Source organism: Colius striatus, chromosome 3 (assembly GCF_028858725.1).
Source record: "Colius striatus isolate bColStr4 chromosome 3, bColStr4.1.hap1, whole genome shotgun sequence".
NCBI classification, from domain to species: Eukaryota; Metazoa; Chordata; class Aves; order Coliiformes; family Coliidae; genus Colius; species Colius striatus.
Genome location: NC_084761.1, coordinates 52534677 through 52562108, shown reverse-complemented (window position 1 = coordinate 52562108; position 27432 = coordinate 52534677). Strand labels below are relative to the sequence as shown.

Sequence of the window (27432 nt, the reverse complement as noted above, 5' to 3'; positions counted from 1 at the left end):
CACAAACCAATAAATTTAGCTTTGAAGATATGCTTTCAAGAAAAGAGCACCCATTTTCATCTCAAGATAATCTAGTTCACATAAAATACTTCATAATTTCAATCTTTTAGTCTTGCACAATAGAGGTCAGATTGAATCTCATCAAAAAGGAGGGGGGAAAAAAACCCGAAAATCCCATTAACACCACAGGACATGTTAAAAATTACAGCATGTAATTGCAATAAGAAGCTGCTCTGTAAGCTCTGGGCATCTGGACAAACTGGTTGTTCAATGTACATTTTTTATGCTTACAGTGATGGAGTGGTTTTTGCTTTATAAGTTTTACTAATACGAATTATATCCTCCCTGCTTGCTAACCTAGATTTACCAGCTTCCTAAAACACAAAGAAAAACCGTGCCACTGCCCTCAGGAGAAAAGCAATGAATTCAGAGAGACTAAAACCTTGCAGAAAGATTACAGATTAATGGGGAGACCTTAAAGGTTGCTATTAGCTATAATCTGCTGTGTAAGTACTATTTCTTTCCTGCCTACAACACTTCAAAATCATCTTCTTGGACTGTCCTTCAGTGATACTGAAAAAAACCTAAACAGCATGGAAGGGTATACATACATATCGCACAGATAGATATCAAGGAGCTGTTTTCATGTTCCCACATTCAGGGGTTTTTTTTCCTTAGAGCACCAAAAGATACTTGGTCAAATCTTACATGTTATGAGGACGTGATGCCCTCTCTCGTAACAGATCCAGCTAAAACACAAAAGGCTCTGTCGTAAAGGTCCACCAAATCAGATTGTTAACAAGCTATGTACTTATTGTAAAATCAATGTCAGTGTTTCTAATCCAAGTTCCCATGCAAATCTAAGTTTTAAAATCAATCAGTCTGTTGGATGAAGGCACACAATGTTTGTAACCTTTAAAGATAAATGAATAATTCAGCAGGAACTCTGGCAGATACTCCCACACGTTGACACTGTTTGGTAGTGAAATTTGGGCTGATTTATATTAATTTGCTTTACATAGCATCTGTCACTAGAAGCTTGGCCAAGACCACCTCCAAGCCTTGCTTGTGCAGCAGAGCCCCCGCCACCACAGCAAGGTATACACAAAACTTAGGGGTAGGTGCAACTCAGAAGCAATTCTTTTCTAGTATAGCAGCAAAGTCTGGAATAATACAAGTTTAATAAAGACCAGGTGTCTGTCATCAGGACATCAGACCCATGCTGGGGATTTTTCCAGCAATGTGACGTCAGAGTTCTTCCCTGCCTGTCCAGTACAAGTTTGACTGCAAAACTATGCAATGTAAGCCTAAATAAATTTCACCCTGGTCAGTACAAACCCATAAAGAGTTCATGATAAGCCTCAGAGGGATTTGAGCTAATAAACTGGAAAATTAAATTTTGTTTCTCCACTACTTGGCATTCCTGTTTCTACAGAAATATAAATCGCAGAATCACAGAATGGTAGGGGTTGGAAGGGACCCCTAAAGATCATATAGTCCAACTTCCTGCTAAAGTAAGTCCACCTAGATCAGGTTACCCAGGAATGCATTCAGTCAGGTTTTGAAAACCTCCAGAGAATCCACACCCTCCCTGGGCAGCCTGTGCCAGGGCTCCCTCACCCTCACAGGAAAGAAGTTTTTCCTTAAGTGAAACTTTTTGTGTTCCAGCCTATGTCCATTATCCCTTTTCCTGACACTGAACACTACAGAAAAAAAGTGCAGCCTCATCCCCTTGACATACACCTTTTAAATACTTGTAAGTACCAATAAGATCCCCCCTCAGTCTCCTCCAGGCTCAATAGCCCCAGTTCCCGCAGCCTTTCCTCATAAGGACGATGCTCCAGTCCCCTGATCATCTTGGTGGCCCTGCGCTGGACTCTCTCCAGAAGTTCTCTGTCCCTCTTGAGCTGAGGAGCCCAGAACTGAACAGAGCACTCCAGATGAGGCTTCAACTATTACGTATTCTGTATAGAAAACATCTTTAAATGTCATACCACTTATTAATGGGTTTGTTCCAGAGTTCTGAAATTGAGAATGAAGAACAACTGATTAAAGTGTGTAAGAGGGTCCTCTGCATTTCATGTGTCTATACTTGTGCACTACAAAGAACAACTACTCTTCCAATGCCCTTAGCCAGGCTGTAACTTGGACAGGACAGGACCTTGCTGGAAAGGTAGAGAATGGACAGGGGAACGTGAGGATACAGATGCTGTTTTCTACAGTAAAAAGATTCCCCTGGACCTTCCATTCAACGAGGCTAACTGCAACTGGAAAAATACATGTTTTTCCAAGGAGATGTATACCCATATAACCCACGTGTATTTTTGTAAAAGCTCTATCTATAGGCAACTCTATTTCTTTCAAACAGGACAATCCAATATAGAGTTTCAGGCAGAGGCCTTCAGAGAAAATTAAAGAAGACATACCTGATCAAAAATCCCTTTGCTCCCCGAAGCCTTCTTTTAAACTGCACTAAAGCTGTTACTATACAGGTCTTGTTAACGAATAATGTGGAATAAATTCAAAATAAGGTTCCAATTTGCTTTCAGCATGGATAGCAGAGCAGGAGAGGGCATTCACACATCGTAGAGAGGCTGACAGAAGGTACTGGTAAAGGCACTTTTTTTTTTCTTTAAATCAGAGTGAATGACACACATTAAATGTATCAGCTAAACTTAGATGCTCAGTTACACAACTGAACAGACAGTTAAACACAATCTGAGGAAAAGGAAAATTGAACTTTCTAGCAGAGTGCCAACTCTCCATCTGGCTATATCTGATGCCAATCAAAGTATAAATAAATGAAGAGAAAAAGCCGTTGAAGTGGGAAATAGCAGCACTACTGCTAAACGGTGCCAAAGAACCCAGTCATGAAAAGTGCCAGAAGAGGAAAAAACACCCAGGCATACAGCACAGCATGGTAGAGCTAGAGTACAAGATGGGGTTGTGGACAGAGCAGCTAACTGACGCACCCATGGCTCTTAGGCTTCTTTTGGAGGACATAGGAGAGATTTACCAGAGAAAGAGGAAATGGCTGACATGTAAACATCCTTCAGTCTTTACCTCTGCTCACCATGGGTCTAAGACACAAAAGCAGGGTCACAAAAGAGTCTGCCTTCTCTCTTTAGTGCTTTCTACCACTTGTAGAGGTAGCAAAAACCATTGTGCAGCAATTATTGTTCAGGTATCATAAGCATATCCCTGTATTCATTTGTATAAATTAAGTACATGCTACACAGTGTACACTATCTTAGAGATAATACCTGTTTAAAAAAAAATAAAAGGTTGAGGAGATAAACTTATTGAGAAAGGAGGAAGCAAGAAATACTCTGTTCTTGTAAACAGTGAATTACATGAAAGTATGAATATGCAGTCAATAGTCTGACCTTAAAATATCTGAATAGAACCACATGCCTCTTTAAAAGCCATGAATAACACAGAATTGGCAATAGATACAATGCACAATTCCCCATGAACAAAAGCACTTAACTGTACTGATGTTGCATTAATGCTATCTCTGTTAATACTAGCACAAGAACAATGTCCTGCTAGGAGCTAATCAATTTACTTGTGCATGAAAACCCATACATCAGCATATATATAATAGATTACCCCATATGCTTGGATGCTCACAGGAATATTACAGTATGGTTCTCCAACACAGCTGTACAAGTTTCTGGCAGCCTAAATATAAGATTTATCTTGGCCAGCTTAGAATACAAATCCAGATTTGGCCAGGGCAAATCTGAGCAATTCAACAGTGGGTTCAAAACAGAGATATGCAGTTGTGTTGGAAAACAGTGATACACTTTATTTTACATAATCTCGTCAAGAAATGGACAAAAGCTTAGCTTTTTAAAGTGAGATGAAACTGGAACCAAAAGAACATTAAATCCATGAAGGTAATCCCTGTGAAAATGCCAGAATCTGTCTTCATTAATTTTGCTTATTTTGGAAACGTGTAAAAAGCTAAAGCATTACAGCTGCAATGGCTTAAGAGACCTTTCAGACAATGCATATATAAGAAGGCCACAGAAGCCCAGAGGGATGTTGTCTATCTAGGATCGTTTATGTCAAAAAAATGGTTGAGAACTGAACATGCAATTGGATCAAGTACTACTTTCAGATAAGTTTTTCAATAAAATAGTGATCCATATATCCCAAATGTAGACACTTATAAGAGGTTTCATCAATCAAAAGCTCTGAGACATGCACAGCTCTTGTTCTAGTTATCTTCTTCATAAAGCACATGGTCATGATTCCATCACAAGAGAAAGAAAGAGCTCTGCGCTTTTTGAAAAATGTTTTAAGACTTCTAGAGTTTATGGTTTGTTGGAGAGACTAGTTAAAGAAAAAAATAAATCCAAACACCTCCACCATAACCTACACTAGTGCCATACCACAATTTGGTAGTCCAGTTAGAGACTGCTCACTAGAGGCATGGGATAGAGAAGCAGAAATTTCAAGCTGAAACAATTTTAATCCATACCAAAAATTTTGTAATAAGATTATTAACAGTTTAAAAATTATTTCAGGACATTTCTTATTAAAAGGAAAAAAAACCCACAAAAACAAAAAAAAACCACCAAAACCCAACAAAACCAAAACCAATATATTTAGATCTGTGATTTCCAAACCAAGATAAAGACAGCTTAGTATTCACTCAAGGATGTCTGTCACAATGGGTCACAGAGCTCCCCTGTCACTCACAGACACAGTGTATCTGTGCAGGTTCTCCTGTTCCTACCTGCTACAGAGACACACACTCTTTCTGCCTGAAACTAACCATCCAACTTCTTCTCTGTCTAGCATACGTCACAACTGTTCCAGAGGAGATGAGAGAGATGTTTTCTTTCTAGAGAGGGTCCAGACGTTATTCTCAATTGTTTTGTTTAACTCTATCTCAACACGGGGCCTAAAAAATATCTAGGCTACATTTATACATACCCTCTGTCCCTCTTAGCAGTACCAGCAGTGAAACTGCATTTGGGAAGAGCCACAGGTCCCTTTGTGTTTGAGCAGGAGCCTGGGGCCAAACACTCTGAGCTATGCAAGGGCTTCTGTCCCCATAGCATTGCTACTATGGTCTCTGCCAGTGGTGACTACAGCAGAAGTTTTTGCAGCACCACTACCACCCTCCTGCTAGAGGAAGGGCTACACTAATTTAACAAAGATTGTCTACTAGCTTTGTTACTGCTGAGTAATGTAGGTTTAACTTTAGCATTCATTGTTCTACATCATATGTCTAACATCAGACTTAGCAGTCACCATAAAATTTAGCCATAGTGACAGTAAAGCTGGATATCATCACCTCTGAAAAAAAATTACTTCATTTTTTTGCATTTATGGAGTCATTTGCCTAACTAAGAAATGCCCTGGCCATCTGTGAAAGGCTGATCATTCTCTGAGCAGCTTCACCCAAAGCTTATATTGTACTGTCCTCTTCAGCAAGCAAAGCACACTTGCCAAACACATCTTCTGGTGCAAAACCATTATGCACTCTCTATCAAAGCAGGGAATCTATTAGAAATACTGACAGATGAGAAATCAGATGGACAGGGTTAACCAACTGACAAATGGTGTCCAGAATAATTTTCAATAGAATTACTAAAAAACTCTCCAGGATTAAGCACCATCCATTATCTGCTACAAAGAGGAAAGCCATCTTGCTGACTGGTTGTCAAACAGTAACACATACTGCTGAAATCCTGACTTAATCCTGTCAGGATTAATTTCATTGTGCAAAGTGAAAAGCACTTTCTAATTATACAAACAGACATTATGTAAATACAATAACTCATGGTACAGACTTTTAAAATGAAGATTCATTAATATATAGCTTAAAAACAGAGTACGTCAAAAGACTTGAAAGAAAATTACAGTAAATGTCACCCAGATGTTGTATTTTTACCAAGCATTAGAAGCGCACAGATTTAGAGATAACAAGACACTATATAAAGAACCAAGTGTATTTAGATATTGGGGAAATAAAGGGAAATAATGAAAACTGCACTTTTGTCCTATGCTGCTCTAAGGAAATAACTATAACATGACCGTAAGAGTTAGCATATCTAATTCCAGGTTAATTAAACAATCTTTAGGCCAACAGTTTTAACTGTTGTTAAATGTACCATTTGAAAGAAGTTACTTAATGTATTATGAAGGATCGATCTTAATATAGTTTCCTTTTATGGTGTCCAATAGAGTATAGAACAAGTGGTAAAAGGTTTTATCCCAAATCAACCCAAATTCCAATTAAATACTTGCTGCAAACAGAATTTCAGAAGTACATGTTTTTAATATTTACATGTGAACAAAAGTCAAGGAGCCTAAAGGTGTTATTAGGTTGCTCTAGTTACAGCTTTAACCTTAAAATAATTTAGCTTCTAGATTTTTCCATCCCGTTTTCATGAACTAATTTTAAAGTATGTCAATAGGTATCAGACAAGTTACCTACCTACTCTGAAGATCAAATCATCTTCAATGGGATTCTCTTTTCTTTTTCCAGTGCTGTACATGCTCGCAGGTCTTTTCACAGCTTTCTGCTTTACGTGACCACTGCCAGGAGATTTAACACGCCTCTTAACCCCTTCAGTGGTAGGCGACACATCTGCTGACCTGACCACTTTAAGTTTGAATGGGCTGCCCTTGATGTGTTGATCATAAAGTCTCAGAGACAGAGTGAAGTCCCCTTCTTTCTGAACTGTATACAAAAATTCGTAAGTGCCGTTTTTATTGTCAAGTATCTCTCCATCTGCCACGCTCCCATCAGGCGTGCTCAGTTCAGCGGTGAGGTACGCGTTCCCGGACTTACAGAGCTCCCCATCTTTGTCCTTAGTTGTGATGGTTACGGACATGGGCTGTCCGATCACCGTCTGCCTCAATCCCTCGCCTGTGGCAACTGTTTCAGAGGCAACAGCATTGGTGGTTAAAATAGTACCCAGATTGTGAATGGACTTCTTCAGGCCTTCTGTCTCCACTATGAAGTCCAACTGATCATTTTCACGGGGCTGCAACGGGAAGTCCCGCTCAGCCAGTTCGTTCAGCTTGTCGCTCATTTGCTTCTTCACCAGCAGAACTTCGGTTTCGGTGCCATGGTTGAGGGCTTGGGCTGTAAAATTGCTGCAACTTTTAATGCTTTCTTGCCCTTCAAGTAGGGTATCCAGCTGTGTCTGGAGGACCTGTGTGCATCACCAAACACCAGATTAGCATCATGTTACAAGAACTATACTAGCAAGATGTAGCATGATGTACATCTGAAGGCCTTTGTAGAACCCCAATTTACAGTGTCTATTTCAGAATTTATTTTAAAGTTTCATTTTAGAAAAAGTACCACACTGATCCCATACATGTTCCTGGAATGTCATGCTACTACACAAAAAATGTATTCTGTTTTGGGTCTTCAAGGCTTCACATATCCACTGTCACACTAGATTGAATGTATTAATTTTTAAGAACCTTGAACCCTGCTCAGTCTAACTCTTAGCAGTCACAGTTAATGAGACAGTACTGGGAACTCATCTGTGTGCACAGAAATAGAGGTATTTTTGAGTCATTAAGCCCATTAATAAGGCAGGCTGCAAGAAACTTCTTGAAACTATTTCTTCAGAGTCAAGTGAAACCCTGGGTTACTCCTCTACGGAGACAAACAAGAAGGCACTCTGTACACCAATCCTGAGGAAAAAATGGGATTCCTGATCTAAACAAGTGAAGGAAGGACAAGTCTCCTCAGCAGAAGTAGGTAAGTTGATTCTCCAGTTTTGGCAGACCGGAAAGCAAAAGATAAAGGGTGGGCTGCGGATATTGGGAAGAGCTGTGTTGCGTAGCATGTAATTTTGGTAGGCAGCAAGTAGCTACTCTATATTTAAGACTGAGACAAAGCTTTTATGACAGGCTTAGTTCTAGGCCTCAGTCTAAAAATCCTTAAAACAGTATTGACCTCAAAACTGTTAGGTGTGGGCTGGGAACAAGGCTAACATTTTTTTTAAAATCAGTTTTGCAACGAGTTGGGAAAAGGATCCTTGAATTTTAGCAACTTAGCAGAAAAATTCATGACAATCAAGAAAGCACAAACATTCCAGTTACGCCACACACTCTCCACTGATGAAATCCTCAAACCAAAGTAACCAGTCACACATGTGGTATGTTTTTCCTACACAGAGCAAAGACATTGCTGTGAAGTGCTGAGAAGTCATTTATTTTGTCGACCATCACTGTAAAGTCTTTTCAAAACATTTAAATCGACTTTAAAGTAAACTTAGAGACTGAGTGGATTTATTGCACTGAGATACCCCTCTCTTGCTGAGACACTACATTCTAAGGGCATTTTTCTGCTAAATTTAATAATGCCATGTGTGCTTTTCACCCACTCGAGAAACTCCAGTTACTGATGAGTTACTGATACAGAGAAGTGATGACAATACTAAATCTTTTACAAGCAAAAGAGAACAATCAAATTTCAAGACTGAAATTCCAAGTTATCTCTCTTTTCTAGGCATCTATTAATCTCTCAGGATTCAATATAAGGCATTTCTGATCTGCCTCATCTTTACTCAAGGGCATGAGTGGTCAAACAGATAGCATAGCTAGTAAAGTCCCATGACAAAACCCTATATGCTTGGGATAACAAATCACAAACTAAGAAAACAATTTTCACCTATGTTTTAAAACTATTATTTTCTCAAAATAGTTTTCTCTCATTTTAAAGATGGAAAATATTAAATCCTACTATAACTAATCTTTAAAATGTGTTTAGAATATTTTACACAAGGTCTCTTTCAGTCCGTTGGCTAACTAAAACACCATCTTTCTTTCAGTAAAGTGTGGTCCTTTCATGTTTTCATTTTTGCAAAGTACATTATCAGAATGCCGGAATATTTGAGTGTGAATTATTTTGCAGGACTACTATTAAGTCAAAAGTAAAATCCATATTCAATCACTTTTTCAAATACAAACATGGGAGAGGCCTCTTTTACTATTTATGTGCAGCTTTGTGAAAGTTTGGTTCTCTAGCACCCCAAATAGTTTTTAAACTCTTGAAAATCCCTTTAGACAACAATAAGATAATTTAATATCATGTTCCATCTTGTGTGATCTTTGTAAACATCCTGAACATGTTTGTTTACTAAAAAAATAAGATTTTGTGACATTTTGGATATGTTTAGATGAACTTGGGATCTAAATCCAAATTTTTGATGCTAAAAGCTCTTCAGCTGCTGCTTACGTCTGGAGATGACTACATTCTGAGCTCCAAGGGTTCTGGGCTTCCTCTGTTCCTGTTAATCTTGTGCATATGTTAGAATTTTTCCATTTTCACCGGGCCAGCTGTTCAATACCTTCCTCATGATCAAGCCTGTTGCAGACTCACGAATGCAACATTCCTCTGCTTCAGGCATCTGAAGATGCTCAAGCTGCTTAGTAATCACAGAAAATGCCCAAAGATGCCAATATTAATAGGCACTCTTGAAACTCCAGTTGTTGATGCTACTGTCTTTTAAAGGCTACATTAAGGGAAGAGATCTTTCTTTTCTGAAAAACAGACAACTGATGCCCAGGAAGACAACAACTGATTTCTTTTGTTCGCCTGATTCAGACTAAACAAAAACCCTACCCACCAAGCTGACAGGCTTCTCTTTGTAAAAGTGCAGATTTCTGTTTTCTTCCTCTGAAGCTTAGTCTAAAATACAGGGGGAAAAACACAGGATTCAGACATCCATATAAAAAGTTTTAAAAGTGAATAGAGCTCTGGAATCTGCAATCTGGAATTGCTCTCTGCATTTCCCTGAGAAAGTGAGATGTCCCTGCAATCTTGAAATGTTCCACCTGGTGACATCTAACATGAAATATGTCACCAGGCATCTGAGAGGAAAACAGTGCTTTAAAGCAAAACAGTAAACCTTGCTGAGTTCTTGAGGAGAACTTCTTTGGCCTGTATCTTTATGGGGGGGTTCACAGGACTGCAGCCCATGGATTTCAGACTTTTCTTTGCTGTTTCCTTGTCATTATCTGCACATCAGCATGTTGGTTTTAAGCAGATATCTCTTTAGTGTGCTGGATTTTTTAGATCCTCACACACCATGCACAAAGACTACCTGCCCATAAAAAGTCTTGATTCCATTTATAAGCCTGGGCATCCACAAGCAAGGCTCTGTGCCACTTGATTTCTGGAAAATAAAGTTCTCCTCTGGATCTCAGACATAATTTGTCAAATTGGCATCTTGCATAATTTTTTTAAAACAGGATGATTAAATTAATAGCTTTTCATTGAAACAAAACATGCATCTTACTTTGTGTTTAAGGCCATAATTCACTTCCAGTTCCATAAGCAGCACACTCTTTCGCACATTTAAAGTCTTCTGGAGTTCATCAAAAGTGGAATGAATGTCATCTACAATGCTAGCCTTTTGGTTGGTTAACTGATGTATAATTTCAGATATAAAATGAAGTGCTGAGTCGATCTCTGGAAGCCTAAGGGAGGGATTAAATTACAAAGATTGCTGTTTCAAAAGTCATTAAACATTGTCCCTTGCCCTGATATCTTTCAATGAAACAATCTCATCAGCAGGCTGTCTTTAAACTCGGTCATTTCCCAGAAGTAAGTTCATTCCTTTTATAACGACATAGTGGCTTTGGTCTGATAAAATAAGGCTGAGCCAGAGCCTTCCCTTGTAGAAAAACAGTAGACTTTAGGCATTTCCAAGAATAAGGTCTTGGATCCTCTGTCCTTTATGCAAATGTATCTACTAGGGAAAATGAAACTAGATCTACTCCACTTTTTCATTTTTGTTTTTTAGCCTCTTTGCAACCCCAGTGTTTATACTAGTCTTTTAAGTATCCAGTATTAGTGATATTAAATATCAGTATCATATTACAATATGGTCAAATTGATATGAAATCATGAAATACATGAATAGCTGGTACTTTTCTCCTTAACATTTTATGCTCCTTCTTTGGGGCACACTTGCACTCCTAACGGCCTCTGCTTTGTGAAAGACAGATAGATATCTTTTGCTCTTTCCTCTAGTCCTTCAGTGCATCACAGTCAATGTTTTTTTTTCCTTATGCTGGCCTCACTATTCCTGTTTTCTAGGTAAGGGTCCACAACATCAGCACATTAGAACACCTACTCAAGGTAACACAGAAAGGCAGTGGTAGAAATGAAAATGGAAAATAATCAGTGGAATCTCCATACCTTTTGTTGACAGCATCCAACTGAACTTGGAGGGAAGCCTTGTGTTGCTCCACCACATCCTTGAGTGGTACTGTGGGATGCTCTGCATGTTCTCCCTCTGTACACTCCCGGCACATGGCTGTCTCACAGGACTGGCAGTAAAACTCCATCACCTGGGAAAGTGAACAACTCTAAATTCAGATATGCCAGCAGTAACATCACTTGAAGCACATCTTACTAGGTCTTGAACTCCTGTTATTATTGAAGCTGTGAGACAAAGTTTCTCCTTTCTTAGACATCAATAATTTACTGCCTAAAAGATGGCTGTTATATATTTCACATCAAAATGCTGGTTTATAATCACAGAATGGTAGGATTGGAAGGGACCTTTAGTAATGTATTTTATTCTGTGTCAGAATACCAGCCTGGAAAACGGAATGCTGGACTTCAAGGCTGGCCCTAACGTCATCTTTATAATAGTAAGTTTTGGTGTCTCTCTCAACTACTCTGTGAATCAACTCAAAAAAAACAGGGCATTCAAGTGCCTTCACTAATCCTATCCTTAGTCTACCCAGAGGGTCTGCCAAAGAAAGTGTAAACTTAGGCTGTTTGTCATAACAGGGCCACCTCCAGAACATGAACTCAACAGAGCTCACCTAACAGCCTGTTTATTTGCTACAGAAAAGCACTCTAAATGAATGAACGTGCTTCAAGGGAAAATCTCCATATCCCATTACTAATCTCTTAAACCCATCAAAACCTCATATCTGAGATTATTGTAAGACTGCTAATCTACATTTGAAAGAGGAGGAGATTGTTTCAACCTGTTATGTACCCAGTGAGATGCTGTCTGGAGATAAAAAAATATATATTTATATGTAATAAATATCCCAAATTCTGAGTATATTCATGAAGGGAAAGAAACAGAAAAGTGCTGTGGCCAAAAAAATACATTAGTCAAAATAATGTACATATCTGCAAACTGGGCATTTGACTTTCTTTTGCAGCTAGGAAGTCCTTGAGCACAAAGCATGTTAGGCTTATTAAAAGTATGTAAGGAGGTTCACAGTGTATGCTTCAAAGGAAGACACTGGCAGCTCTCTTGCATTCAGACCATCACATCCGAATCTTGAATAACTCAGCTGATGCTTCTGGCACTCAGACCTCTTGCACAAAGACAGTTGACAAGAAGATTGTTGTGTAGAAGCAACCGTTTTCAGGTGAACAGAGGGATCTGTTACAGCACCATGCAAAGTAGCTGGCTGCTCTGAGACATCTTGAGAATTAGGAGGGGGAAGTGAGAACCATGTTTTGCGTGTGTCTATTAGCATTAATACGGATTTCCCTCCCATGAGCTCCTTTCTGTCTTGTTCCCATTCTTCGCTCTTATCTCACGTCACAAGATACGGGATTCACACGCAACGAGGGTTCAGTCATTTGTCAGCCATTCGTGTAAGCCACTTCAGAGAAAATGTAAAAGCTGCTCCAAATAACTGTGTAAGATCAAATATATCATCAAGGGAAAAAAAAACAGACCTTCAAAAAGATGACAATCCCCGTCAACACTACTCCAATCACTGTGAATTTAGCAGTCTCAGAGTAGTAGATCCTCTGAGGCCTGACTGTTATTTTGTTAGGCACTAAGATGTGATGCAGTCTTACAATGCATACAGGAAAGGAGTTGAACAGTTTAGGATTTAAATTCTTTTCCATCTGAACCACTGTTTTATTAAGAACCCTGAATTCTTTATACAGGGTAAAAATATTCATTTCTTTAGAATAAGTGTAAAAAGTTTATCTTTCTGCCTCTCCATAATTTAATGCTTAGGTTCAAGATACTTTAACAAGTCCTTTACTTATTCAATATTTTTCTCTTTTAATACAATGATTAGAATAATTTCATCTTTCTGTTTGCTATTGAACACTTCATTGTATTTGCAGCAATAGATATAAGAAAGAAAGCATCTCATTGGCATCTCATTAAAGTTTAACCTAATCATCTTTCTTCCTCTTTATTCAAGCACCAGAGAATTACATAAACTAGAACGGTAATAGGAAGCAGATTGCAAAGATATAATGTGTATGTCTGCATAGTCATCTTTGCCTCAGACAAATTCAAAACCTTGAGTGAAGCTGCTTTCGTTTCCCATTAAAATCTTTGGATTGTGACATAGCTGAAGGAGAAAGAAAACCTAATATTAATTCAATTCAGTCTTCAAATGCCTAGATAAGCTATTTTCCAAGAATTTGTCAAGCATTTTTTAATCAGGTAAGATTCATTTCTAACTAGACAGACATGCATTAATGGCTTTTCCTCTCTTCCCTCCAATTGGCAACATGGGCATCACATTTTTTGAGATAACAGGTTTGCTTTGTAAAACATCTTAGAAAAAAATGTTTGCCTAAACACATCCTTTCCAAGTTGAAGAGAGCTCTTGGGCAGGATATACTATGGCATCCAACATTGTTTTCAGCTATATTTCCACTTAAGTCAATAAGAATATTCCCATCAGCTGTAATGAAATGTCAATTAATACCCACTGGTTCTGAAATCCCAACCATTAACTCCCACCTTAAACCAGATCAGTTTATTTCAGCACAATGATGTGACTAGAGACCCATGCATATTTGCACTACTGAGATGATAATTTAGCTGAATTCACAAAAACTTTTTAATTTGCGTGACCAAGGATGCAGGTACTTCTGAATTAGATTTCACAATTATGTCAGCTCTTCAAAGCTCAGGTCTTGAGAAAATGGCTCTCCCCAGTCACAAGCCTCCCTTCTTTAAAATCCCGTTTGAATAATCACATTGTTCATCCTCTGCTTTATATTTATTTGAATTAAAACAGCAGTCCAGAGAAAAAAGATGAATCTGCTCTTTGCCAGCCTTCCTCCTCATCTCACAAACATGTTGAATTCCTCTGTCTCAGGGCTAGTGTATACCTTAGCTTTGTATGTTTTGGTTTTTAGAACAATATAAGCTTGGATTACCTGAGGACACTTCCCAGATATCTGGTAAAATACAGAATGCAGAGTTTTGTTGTCCCTAATCACAGCTTTTGCCTTACCCATACAGCAAACCTGAAAGCTCTAAGCAAGTTTTTAGAAAAAGTTTTGTAAGACTGTCATGACTTAAATAACATGCTTGCCTACTAAATCCCTTGTATAACATTTCTGTTCAGTCAGACATTACTGTATCAGTCACACCATTATTTTCTACCTGTATTAAATATTCCTTGTGAGGCAGAACAAAATTTTGCCAGCAGTAAGTTCAGCTTATTAGTGCTAATGCTTACTAAGAGTCTAACTCTGACATTCTGAATTTTTTAATTAGCTTCAATGACATACTGAATATTTTACAGAATTGTACAGAAAAAATGAGGGGATATTAATGGGATACATGAGTAAGTACAGAGGTGAAGAGAACAAACAAGGTTTAAAAGACAGGTTATGAAGTCATTTCGTCAGAATATCAAGGATAGGTACTTTTGTATTTTTCTAGGAGAAGCATACAGGCAGTAAGCATCACCTGCACAAGTTCAGGAAATGTTTTTCTAGAGAAGATCTTCCACCTTGTCAATCTGGCGAGCTATTCTGTGATCTTGTGAGAAAAAAAGCTAGTCAGAGACAAGGCATGCTCTCGTTACAAGCATTTAATTTAATATTGGGCATGCTCTCCTGTAGAAAACACCTGTAAAAGCATGGATCCTAGACTCTGGGCTGGCTTTCACTTCAAATTGAAATAAAACTCAAGCATGGACTTTTCAGAATGAGTGACTGCAACGAGATTACACCACTCATTACATATTATGAACTAATAGATCTGGAATTTCACAGCCTTCCCTATCTTGGCTGTTGTCCCTGCCCCTAAATGATTGTAGGTCAATGCTTTCAAACCAGGATGCGTATATCCAACAAGAGCTGGAGGTGCTTAGCGTCTGAGAATAAAGCTAGTCTTATTTTAATGTGTAGGAAGAAGATAAGAATATTCTGTTAGGTTCAAAAGTTCTATAACGTATGTGCCCTGTTATCCCGATTTAACAAGAACATATATTTGTGCTCTGTGCTGGGTGAATAGAGGAAGCATTCCCTTATAGTTCAAGCACAGAGAACCATCTCTCATGTTAAGATACATCAAACTAAGTTTCGTTTTTCATTAAGAACACACACAACAAGGATGCCACAATAGAGGGTGAGAGGATGTGCAGAGAAGGAATAGGATACGCATACACATATGGAAAATATCACTGCTGGGTATAAGAGACCAACAGGAGGGGAAAGTATCTGATCTACACGGCCTGAGCAGAGCTAAGTTACAAGAAGACAGGCAAGTCAATGAGAAAGTATCTGCCCATCACTTTTAATCTGAATTTAATCAGACAGGTTTAAATCCAGCATGGCTGGAAAGACTGAAAAAGCTTGCTTAAATAGAAACTGATTTCCAAGCTAAAACAACAAAAATCGGCCAATATTCCAAGGAAATACATTTTACACAAATGTTTACCTTGATAGTAAAAATATAATGGGTCTGACCCTATCCCAAGCAATAAATAAAAAGTGATGGAGAGGGGATTCAATGCAGAATGACTCTGAAAGCAATTTCTTTCAACTAGCACCTCAATTCCTTCTAATGCCCTGAGGTATCCAGCAAAACTACTAGCAGCTAGGCACTTGCCACACAGTGCCCTCATGCTGTGTACCCATGAAGCCAGCAAAAGCCTGTTACCTCAGACAGGTCTAAGGTGCCCAGCACCTTGTCCTGAGCACCCTGCCCTTCAGCCAGATCCACCTGGCCAGCTTCAAACAGCTCTTGCCAAAGCTTATCTCAGCTCCTCCAATCACAAGGACTTCAGCTTTTTTTTTGTTTTGTGTGTGTGTGTGTGTGTGTACGTACTTTAGCTTTTAATTTCCTAGCTCCACAAAGCTAAAATACATGTTATGTTTCTAAGTAAACCCTGTAAGTTTGGTTTAGAGGGCTTACAAATCTACCTTTCCCTAGAAAGGAGTTCTCAGAGAGGTATAAGGTGACCTATTTATAATTGTAGGCAAATCACTTTTCAGGACGCCCAAAGAATCCTGAGCTGATGATGTAAAATGTAAAACAAGTAACACCTTCATTTTGATTTTTTTTCTGCATTTTACAATCAATTGGCTCCTATCATGCTTGCTATGTCAAAAAAGAACTATGATTCATTTTAAGGTGAGACAATAACATGCAAATAAAAACTAGGAATGTATTAATCAGTAACCACTACACACACATAAGTAAAGCACACATTAAAAAAAAATTACATGTTATTCATTAATCAGAGTGTAAAGTAAATCAGTTCCACAAGTCCACTTAATTCCACCAGATTAGTAAAGCTGAGGGAATTGAGCTGCTCTGAGAGTAATCACTACCTATTAGCTGAATCATTCATATTCAATCAATAAACATACTATCAAATAATAAAGTACCAGAAAGTTGTCTTAAAATACTGACACATATTTCTTGGCTTGCATAAAAGCACAGCATTACATTTACAACACAGCATTGCTCAGCTTTGCAATGTGGTCTACTTACACATTTGCATAAGCCTGGCTGTAAGACAGGAGCTCATATGCCTACCATGAAGCCACACAGATAAACACTAAAAATTTCGAAGTGAGCTGAGTTAAATTCTTGTAAGAATTTCTGAACACTTACTCAGTTGTGGCTACTTGCCAATGAATATCCTGATATGATTTGAGGATGTATGTCAGGAGATGCTGGGTAAAGAAACCCATAGATGGAGGTAAAAAACCAAAGCAGCCTCCAAGAACTGATACATGAAATGGACAAAACACTGCAGATAAACAGAAGCTCTCTGTTTCTAGCCTGTGCTGAAACAAAGCAACCTAAGCTAAGACACACTTTTATTGGGCTCCATGATAATTTGTTCATATAGCTTTTGGTACTGCCTCACTGTGCAGGTCAGTTAGGCTTATAAGGTCCCTGCCACATACTGCCTAAACAAGTACACAGGTTTCTATAGAAGTAGTTGACTCTACAAGCAAGGAAGCTATAAAAATCCATCCCAAAGAGGATGTTCATAAAGTTCAGCACTTGCAGGACAACAATGTTGAACAAATGTACTAAAAGTCAGTATCATCCAAGCTGATTGGTAAGATGAAATAATATCCTGACTACTTCTAAGACGCTCCACTAAGAACACTTGAGTTAATTTTAAGAACCATTTGTGTTTTGTTGATATAAGATAAAAATCAAAGAACTTGGGTGATTCCAATCCCCCCATTATCTTTTCAGAACAAAATACACATGATCCATCAGATCAGTCAGTACATATCAGTACCTGTACAAATCACAGTAGTTCATCTCACTTACATGTCCATCATGATTGGGGCAGGATAGTGGTTTGCCTGCAGCGACAGCAGTGACGGTCTCCAAGATGGAGGATTCTTCAATGCTATTGTCCGGCGTTCGTTGCAGGACATCCATCAGGTTGGTGATAAAGAAGTTGTTCTGGAGCGCGGAAACCCCTTTCTCTGGCAGAATGGATGTCTGGCGGCACACGGGGCAAGAAAGGGTTAAGCTATGGGCTGGAATGTAATTCTGTAAGCACCTATGGGGAAGAGAAGTGGAAGGGAAGAGAGAGGCAAAGTATCATCAAAGAGGAAAAAAAAAAACTCTCTTCAGTTTAAGAACTGGTTTGCAATAATGCAACCCCTACTTATAAGAGCAAGCTTCAGAAGTAAAAGTGGTTATGAGGATTTTTTTTTCCTTTCCACATTTTTTCCTCTGCCACATGGAAAAAAAAGGTTCAATAAGCAGACATCATTGTAAGAGTTACATGCCTTTCTTTGAGATATTTGTGCAGAGTGGATCCATGCTTCCTGACATCTACTGCATCCTGCTCACTGGATAATAAAAATTATAAACTCTCAGAGAAAGTCTAAGAGGCATGAAGCTATTGCATCAGGTATTTGAGCCTGTGCCTTTAACTAACTCATGGATGGTTGACCTTTCTCTTTGCAATAGAATCACCTTTATTAACTTGTATTTGTGGCTTTAGAGTTTCAGAGCTAAAACGTGGTCCCAATAAAACCAATAGAAATGTTTCTGTTTCTTTCAATTATGAAAGTTATTTGGCAGTTAGCCAAAATCAACAGAGCTCTCTTTACTACACAGAGAGGTATATCCTAGGTTATCACCGTTTGTAAAGGGGAGTTTTAGAGGAGATTTTTGTTAGTTTATGTTTGATGTCTGTGTGTATGTTTAGTTGTTGTGGGTATTTTTAGAAAAAACAAATTTCACAAAATATAAATCTGACAAAACTTGTAACAAATGCAACATCTAACTGCAACTGGCAATTCTGTACAGTCTCATAAGCACAGGAAGCCTTTCAGAACACAGCTCTTAAGGAGAGCAGAGCTACAACAAATTCCTTATGAGATGTCAACCAAGAAAGTGTGATCTTGCACAGCTCATATTGACTTCTAAAGGCTTTGCATGCATCACTCCCCTTCTCCCTACGCAGCTCTCCTCCTGACCTTCCAGTAAGAGCTCTGAAAGGAGAGCTTATGTTTTTGCACATCAACAGTACACTTGAAGAGCTCTTCTGGCCTCTCTCCGTAACCAGATCAGCATAAGAAGATTACAGTGAAAACCAGAAGCTGACCTTAGGATTTACACATGAACTGAAATCAAGAAACTTAAGACATGCTAGTCAAAATCATGACTTCACTGATTTCAGCAACAGTTTCACCACTGACTTCAGTAAAGTCGGGGTTTCCTATTCTTCTACAAAAGACAAGTTCATCTGATACAGACAATCCACATTTTTTCTTGCACCCTGTGCAAAAGTAGCATGTGTGCACACCACAATTCTAAGAGGTGGAAATCACCCAAACTGAATTTTCACACAAAATGCCACCTATTAAAATTCTCCTGGCATTCAATATATAATTCAGAGAGTTGTATCCTATCATCAGATAAAGAACTCTAACCAATAACTCCTCAGCTAATTTTTCTGCAGATGTTTCTTTTGCTCCACCATTTGATGGATAACCAAGCACTGAAGCATCACTTTGTATATTCAATCCATTCAGCTGAATACAGTAGAAGGCAGTTTGCTGTTTGATCACATCACTTTTCAGAGTTTTTCCACTTCAGTCAACCAAGCTGCATAATAATGAAGACAGTTAATCACAGGTTATTAATAATGTATATATCACATCTAACCCTTGGACATTAAAGGATGGGATAATTATTTCTCTGCTTAGTAAATCAACAAAGAAAGGTTTTTCTTGTTTCTAATTATAGGCTAATCAGTATAAATCTGAGGCCATTAATTTGAGGTCCAAATTCTGACAGCCATCACCTTTCACATTGTTGTAACTGTATTCATTAGTTTTATTGGATTTACTTTTTATTTACTCTTACACAAAGGGAATGTATTCCAAATATTCCACTGCTTTCTCTTCGTCCTGTCTGTCACAAATAACAAGTGTTTCTCTACACCCCTTCCTCTCCAGCTTTCCCACACTTTATTGTGCCTTAACATGACCTTTACAAGTAAAGGAAAAAGTCTCTGTCCACTAAAGGATGCAGAGTTCTGTACTTTATGCAAGACACAAATACCTAGCCACAAGCACAAAGAAAGGACTTACCTCTCACAGAAAGTGTGCAGACAGGGAAGTACTTTGGGGTTCTTGTAACGGTCCAGGCATATGCTGCAAATCAGAAACTGCTTGTCAATCTGACGGACCACAGGACTTGGGATGTTAGAGCCTTCACTGGCCATCCTAGACCACTGACATATGGGTCCTGTTCCCTTCTACCCTGCACAGTGCTGGAGTGGGGTGGGGAAAAGAAAAAAAAAAGGCTTATAAACTCCATGAAATTACAAAATCAATTACTAATTCATTCATGTTTCATCCATATTAAGGAATTAATATTTCCACGTAAAACCAAAACAGCGAAGAATTACACCACTAAAACGGTTTATTAGTGATGAGAGCCTGGGAAACACTCAGTCAAGTCTACATCACCACACGTAGCACCTGTGACTGAGCAGGCATTCTGGAAAGTCATGTTGCCTCTGGACTGACAGTTACAGAGCTGTCTGGTTTTAAAGAAATCACATGATAAAAACTTTCTTGCACCAGTAGGTTTAGCTAGTGCCAGCAAACATAGGATTTCTTATATCTACAGTACTGCTGGCAAAATGCTTAAACTGGAACTGCACCAGTCAGTCAAATGGCTGTGTCACAGACAGACTTTGAAATGGTTCACTTAACATTGTTTTACCTTATCAGAACTGTTATTGCCTAAGATATATAAGGTTGGTTTGGACTCCAGGAAGACCCAAAAAAATCTCCACAACTCTGGGAATTGAGCACTCAAAATCTGCACCAGCAATAGGGGAGAAATCAAAAGCCTCACAATAAAAGAAACTGAGCAAAGAAGAGGCAACTGATAGCTGCTGAGGGTCAGCAAAAGAAGGGTAAAGGATACATGAAGCATATCCAAGTAATACATGGGAGAAAACTGGCATTCTCGGTGGAAAAGTAGTAAGAATCGTGTTTCTAGGACTGAAGACTTCATAATCCTGGCACAAAAGCTTGAATTAAAAGCGTAAGAAAAAAATCTACTGACTGGCAGAATTAAATTGCAAGTTAAAGGAACACCAGCAGGCTTGGAACTCCTCTTATCCTAAAACAAGGCATAGGGAGAGAAAAAACCTTTTAGTATCTTTTCAGCTGGAGGCAGAGATTGTAGCAAACAGAGTTCAGATGTGGAAAAAGAACGACAGGGAGGAAAAGGAAGGAAGGACAGAAGGAAGGACGGAAGGACGGAAGGAAGGAAGGAAGGAAGGAACCTCAGAGAAAAGTAAACTGCCTACTAAAATAGTTTAGGAAAACCTGACAAGCAGAGGCCCTGGCAGGGCAGCCTAGCAATAAATTCCATCCATCAGTACTTCTAGCAGTCTGGAGTGCTGGGAGGCACAGACTCACTCCCCAGGGAGCAGACTGCACCATCTCCGCCACAGCACTGAGTTCTGCCAGTCCTCTTGTACCCACAGTGAAACACAGGCTCCTCTTCTGTGTGAGCAGTGAGTTCCTACACTGCAGGTACACTCCTGAGGCGAGAACTTCTTCCCTAAACGTTTTGTACCCCAGTTTTTAGTCATCCATTTCAGACAATTTAATGTTTCTCTTGAGGGCATTTCAAGCTTTCCAAGACACAAATAACAAGCCCTCTGCCTTGGTACTGATTGCACTCTTTCAAAGGTCACTCAATTCCACAGTGATTTGCATGACCTGTAGCATTTCATCAGCAGCATTATGTCAGATCTTCTTCCTGTGTTGAATGCAGGGGACACTAATCTGGCAGAATTGAACTCATGCTCTTCTTCCAGAGTTGTGTATTTAGCCATACAGGTATGGTTTACTTACTACATTGAGCAAGTGGCTATTTCTAGGATAAATATACTGATTATGGGTCACGCTGCACTGACTTCCCTAACGGATCCCTGGGGAATCACCTGTGTGCTAGCAAATACAGCAGCATTAAGTTATTCACAATTAAAATAACTAAGAGCAGTAACTAACATGTAATTCAATGGAAAATATTTATGGCAAGCCCTTTTGCTTCCTTTTTTTTTGCCAAGAAAGGGCTATCTACGTGGTTAAAAATTGCTATGATACTTGCATAGTATGTTGTTTGTTCATGACCCAAAAACACGTGATTTTGGAGCTGAACATTTTTTTCACGTTTCATTTCTTTCTCCATAGTAAGATAAGATGTAAACATTCCATAAGCCACAAATTCGTTTTCCCCATTTAAATTCCATAAATCACACACAATAAAACTTAGGAGCTCAATTAGGAATGCTTGCTATTTTTTAAAAGCTTGAGTTAAAAATGGCTTTACAAGAAGCGGAATCAGCGATATCTAGCTTTCACAAAACAGAGCAGAAAGAGCAGACTATCAAACATGCATTAACGTATTCACACGTTTAGCAGCATAACATGTGGAACTTCAGTGATGTGTTTCAAAAGAAAATTCACCGCTGATGCAGCTGTGTTTGCCTCCCACTCTCCCTCCCCAAAAGTTAGCACTTGGAACCCAAATAAAAAAGGCAAGATAATCAGAAGCAGGAAGTTTTCGTATCTAAAACACAGTTTCCAAACTGGACACCAACACCTTATGAACACTGTAATTATTTTGCTATAGCCTAAGCACTATTAACAAACCCTGTACTTGGTATATGAAATAATATCCAGTGAATCCTGCCTGTTGTTTAACAGAAGAAAAGTCTCGAGCAACCAAGTATTCTCTGTAATTCTCTCATCTTTCTGCCATCAAGTACAACTACATCCAGAGAAAGTGTTTATGTAAGGAAAGCTGCTGCCTGAAAAATTTCATATTAATTTCATCTGATCTTCATCTTAAGTTTTTCAAATCTCATTGCAAAATTAGGCGGTTCTTATTGTTCCATGCACAAAGCTCACACCAGTCAAGTCAATTTTCAAATGATCACAGTTTAAGCTTTTCCAGTGAAAGAAACTGCTAACAATTCAGAAATAAGTGCTTTTAATATTTGATGTTTTGTGTGGAATGCAGCAGGCCATGATTGTGATTTATCCCCTATGCTCACATAAATCAGGTTTAAAACATGCACATGAAAACAGAATTTCATCAGTATATTTCCAGCTTTGTCCACTACCTGGTAAAACTTCTCATACAGGCTATTAATTTTAATAAGTTTTTAAAGTATGGAATTTCTAGGATTCTGCAGCCTCCCTGAGCCAGCCCCACCTTTGATGCAGTTTTGATGAACGTGATGCAGCTACAAGAAATATGATTTTACCCATCAACTCAATGAAAGCAACCGTACACTCAAAAATTATTTAAGGAAAAGCTGGAGATTTTAGACAATGCTTTTGAATTCCACCAAAGACCGTATTTAGTCTGATTTATTGCAGTGCTTGCAGTAGTTACTCAAAACCGCAACATTAATTTGAGATTAATTAGCAGCAGGAAATTTCACAAAAGTCACACTGCTTTTTACAAGAAATATATTCTTTTTTTAAGTAGTAGCATTTCCTGAGCTCAGAAACTGCCAGAGCTCTTTTTGGAGGTTCATCCTATCTAAAAATCTAATAGAAGAGCAACTGAAGCACAAGCTTTGAAAACAAGCCTGAGAATCACTTCTCTATATACTTACTCTTCACAGTTTAAACGTCCAAAGCCAAGGGTTTATGAAACATTGCACCAAACAAGACATAAGACCGCACCCAGTTATCTACAAGAAGCACACGCTGGGAACCCAGTTCCGGTTTGCTAAATCCAGTGCAGCACAGGGTTCTGACATGTATACTCTTTGTCACCCCTTTGAGGGTCAAGGATCATTGTCTTTCCAGGTACTCCAAAAATAACATTGTTCTTTTTCCTTCTGCTTGGATACACGAGTATCTATTTTCATTCAAAGATACTAGACAGCAAGGAAAGGAGAAAACAATGGCTCCCTTAAGTGAAAAGCCTTGCCCTGTTTCCCATGCATGCCTTCAGGAACCAAAGTCGGGGCGGCCCCACCCATATGAAAAGAACTTCCGACAGCGTTAGAAAACGAGAAAAAAGGAAAAATGTTAGGTTACAGCAAATAATAATTCCACAAGGCTTGTTTTAGACAGAGCCACATAATAGGAAAATGCACCCTTTCTACAAGTCTCTTTGAGTGAGCTCTGGAATTCCTCAACAGTTATTGAATTCTCTATTAGTTTTCGTGGCCCAGACGAGAAAAAGACGTTGGGAAAGCTTGTAACCATCCGGTTAGTTCCCAGGATTTATTCCTAGAAGAGCAGACTTCTCTGTTGCTGATACAGTGCTACCACTGCACTCAGCCAGAGCTGCAACTAGCCTGAAAGTACAGCCTGAGGAGAGCAAATTACTTGCCGCTTGTTCATCCTCCTCTTATCAGTGGTATTCACAATGCAGAGGGTCTATTCATGTATTATGAATGAATAGGTTTCCAATGGCAACGTTTCTAAAGGAGCTAGGCCTCCAGAGGCATAAGAAAGGGTGGGGAACCTCAATAATGTTGCTTCAAAAACTGGGGAAGCTGGGGTTTAAAAGTCCTTAAAACAGATAGTTAGCCTGCCCACAGTTTTTAGGAGTAAAGAACAGATCCAAGCTCATTTAGCATGAGCCCCAAAATCAGCTGATACAGAACACATAGAGCAAATTAATAATCATAACTGCCACACAGTCCACTTGTGTAAAAGGCTTGATAAACTAAATTTACATTCCTTTCTCTCCCACTCTTGCAATCAGCTTGGTGCCTTGTTTAAAAACACAGCAACCCTCATCATTCTTACAGCATGCAGAAGCATAATGAACGATCAGGGGCAAAACAGAAGGAGGAAACCAGTAGCAGCCACCAGGAATAACACTGAGCAAACTTGAGCATTTTAGACCTACCCATCTTTGTAGAAAAAGAGCTTAATCAGTGCAGTGCTGAGGATAAAATCCTTGCAGGGACGGAGCTGCAGTTCCGCAGTAATCCAAACGAACAAACCATCATCTGTTAATAGTTCAGGCCTCACGCGTAAAACTGTTTAAGAATCCCTATCACAGCATAGTCATTCTTAGATGCACAACAGATTTTGTGCTATAAGGAATGATGCTCCATTCCATGAAGAGGACAGGTGGAAAGAAAAATGGAAGAATAAGAGGAGGCCCAGTGAAGTCGTCATGAGTTTTTTTTCCCCCAGGGTCATTTACGAGTGGGAGACCCCTTCAGGATTCAAACCAATCAATCTTTATTTAGCACATCTTTTTCTCACTCAGCCTGTGTAGAAAGACTGCAGCAAATGGTGCAAGGGATTGTGGGATAGGGATGCAGCAGAGAGCTGCAACGAGATTCGCTGGGTTATTTTTTTTTCCTCTCTACTCAGCAATCAGCTGTTTCGAGGCTCCGGGCAGGGCCATTGAATTTGGTCACCAGAATGTTATTACAGGATTAGCAGGCGGAGACAGCTACCACTGTGCATCTGGCATCTCAATGCAGCTAAGAAATACATATGCAAATATTACTCGAAAAGCAGAAAAAGGATTTAAGTCTGACTGGGAGAGTAAATATTATGTAACATCCATTACCAGGACAGTTGACACAGATGAAACAAAAGCACTTTCGACTGTAAAGGAGATAAAGCTTAACTCTTACTGATTTTTCCAGGACTCAGAGTATTTCTTGGGATATAATTCTTTCCTGCTACAGTTTTCAGCAACAACAAAAGACTCCACAAATGTTCTTTGTCTCTACAGATGTTTAAAGCAGAAGCAAAGAACCTCTTCAGAAATCTGTGCTACTGACACAGAAACCAGCAGCAGTTTCTTTTACTATAGAGCTGTGCGTTTGACCTGACTTTGAAGTAAAATATTTAAGGCAACAATTAGCAAACTCATATTCAAGGAATGAGAAAATCAAAGCTAACAAAGTCTGTTCATCAACTCTTGTAAAGCATTAATGCAAAGATGTATTCTCTCAGTTAATCTATTTTCTTGTTTAAAAATAAATTTTAAAAAATCATAGAACAATTCAGATTTTACTAGGCTGCTACAAAAGGAAATAAAAAGAAATTTGGTGTCTGGTGGTTTTCAGCTAGGCAGAGAAAGAAGGTTGTTGAAAAGATGCTTTTACATACAGAGACACTACTGAAATAAAGCAATACAGAATTAGCTTTGTCTCCCAGTGTAACAGCTGGTGGGTTTTGCAGACAAGGTAGTATTTGCATCTCTAAATACAGTGTATCTTTTCTTTTGAAAAAAACAAATCATATGCAAGTATTTCAGCTAACTGAGGCTAACAAAGCTTTCCACAAATAAAAGGACACAAAGACCTATATGCAACTAGAAGAAAAAATGTGGGGTTTAACTACTGTCTGTGCTATTCTGACTTAATTAGGAAAGATATAGTTCTTTTAGAAGCTTAAAATGCGGCCCTAACCTCTTTAAGCAGTTTCCAGAATATAATATTTATTCAGTTTTTGGACTGAAGAGGTAAACAGTATTAATAATCATTTAGCATGACTGAAATGTAATCTAAATCCTTGTTTAAAATATAGATTTTGCATATATTATTTACTTGGCAATGACTTAGCCAGATTGGTTTTATGCATCAGGCAAATCAAGACTGGTTTCCCTGGGTAATGCCCACAGGGCAAAGGCATGTTGTAATCCAGTTTATAACCTGAAATGAAACATTGGTCAGTGTGTGTGCGTGTGTTAAGGTTTTTGGGTGCCTGTGCCAAAATACTGTTCCTCTGATTCCCTCAACATGTGCTGAACTCTGTCAAACAGAGAGAACAAGGTATGTTTTGTTTTAGCTCCAACGTTCAGTAGGTCAGAAGAAGCAGGAATCTGCACAGCAGGACTCTCAGTTTTAAAAAAGGCCAGTGATTTCAGGCAAATTGTTGGAGGGACGGATTTTTATGGTTGGTTGGGGTTTGGTTTTTCATTGTTGTTTTGGGGTTTTTTGTTTGTTTGTGGGTGTTTTTTTAAACCAACTGTCTGGAGAACCCCCATTCCAAAAAGCAAGCAACATATTTCACTCCCACAATGAGGAGATCCAGGCCTTTTGTTTCTGCCACTGGGACAAAGACATACTTAAAAATCAAGAGAGAAAATGAAGGAGCGTCACCCCCAGAGCCAAGGTGGAAGACTCTCGGAGGGAAGCAGACATCATTTAGCTGCTTCCTTTTCCTTGCTCATTTCAAACATCAAATTTACATACACTAAAAACAGAATGACAAGTATTGCCCAAATTACTATTTCCATTTATGGGCAGTAGTAAGAACTACATACCCCTTGAATCAGGCCTGATCCCGGAACGTACCTCATGGTCAAAGGAGACTGCAGGAGTCACAGCTGCAGCCACTCTCACAAGGATCTACACCTCTAAATAAGAGATTGCTTCAAAGTGCAGTTCTCATATAATTAACTGAGAAGCTGACAATAAGCTGATATTCTGGAAATAATCCCGCTTCTTCGACAAAACAAAAATGTGATGCTGTCACAAAGCAAATTAGACAAAACCCATAGCATTTCCAATGAGATTTTTGTTCTTACTTGTTGAATGTTGATATGTAGTTTTCTTCTCCCTGGTGAAGAGGAAATGGATGCATAACTCAGTGAACAGTCTTGCACTTTACCCCCATAGCAGTTACTACCAGCCTGTTTCAAGTACTTCTGTTGTCTTTTGAATTGGGGGTTG

The 27432-nt window shown here is 38.8% G+C and overlaps 1 protein-coding gene across 5 annotated transcripts in view; it reads right to left on the bottom strand.

Annotated features, from left to right (window-relative positions):
• The window catches only part of TRIM2 (tripartite motif containing 2), an 88847-nt gene that overhangs the window by 21034 nt on the left and 40381 nt on the right, over positions 1 to 27432 (bottom strand). For all 5 annotated transcript variants that reach the window (XM_061993003.1, XM_061993004.1, XM_061993006.1 and 2 more), the window contains exons 2-6: positions 19823 to 20004; positions 17538 to 17775; positions 11192 to 11343; positions 10287 to 10467; positions 6458 to 7181 (exon numbers count right to left, since the gene is read on the bottom strand). In XM_061993003.1, the coding sequence (XP_061848987.1) occupies positions 6458 to 7181; positions 10287 to 10467; positions 11192 to 11343; positions 17538 to 17775; positions 19823 to 19956 (1429 nt within the window). In that variant the 5' untranslated portion in view covers positions 19957 to 20004. The remainder of the gene's footprint in view (positions 1 to 6457; positions 7182 to 10286; positions 10468 to 11191; positions 11344 to 17537; positions 17776 to 19822; positions 20005 to 27432) is intronic.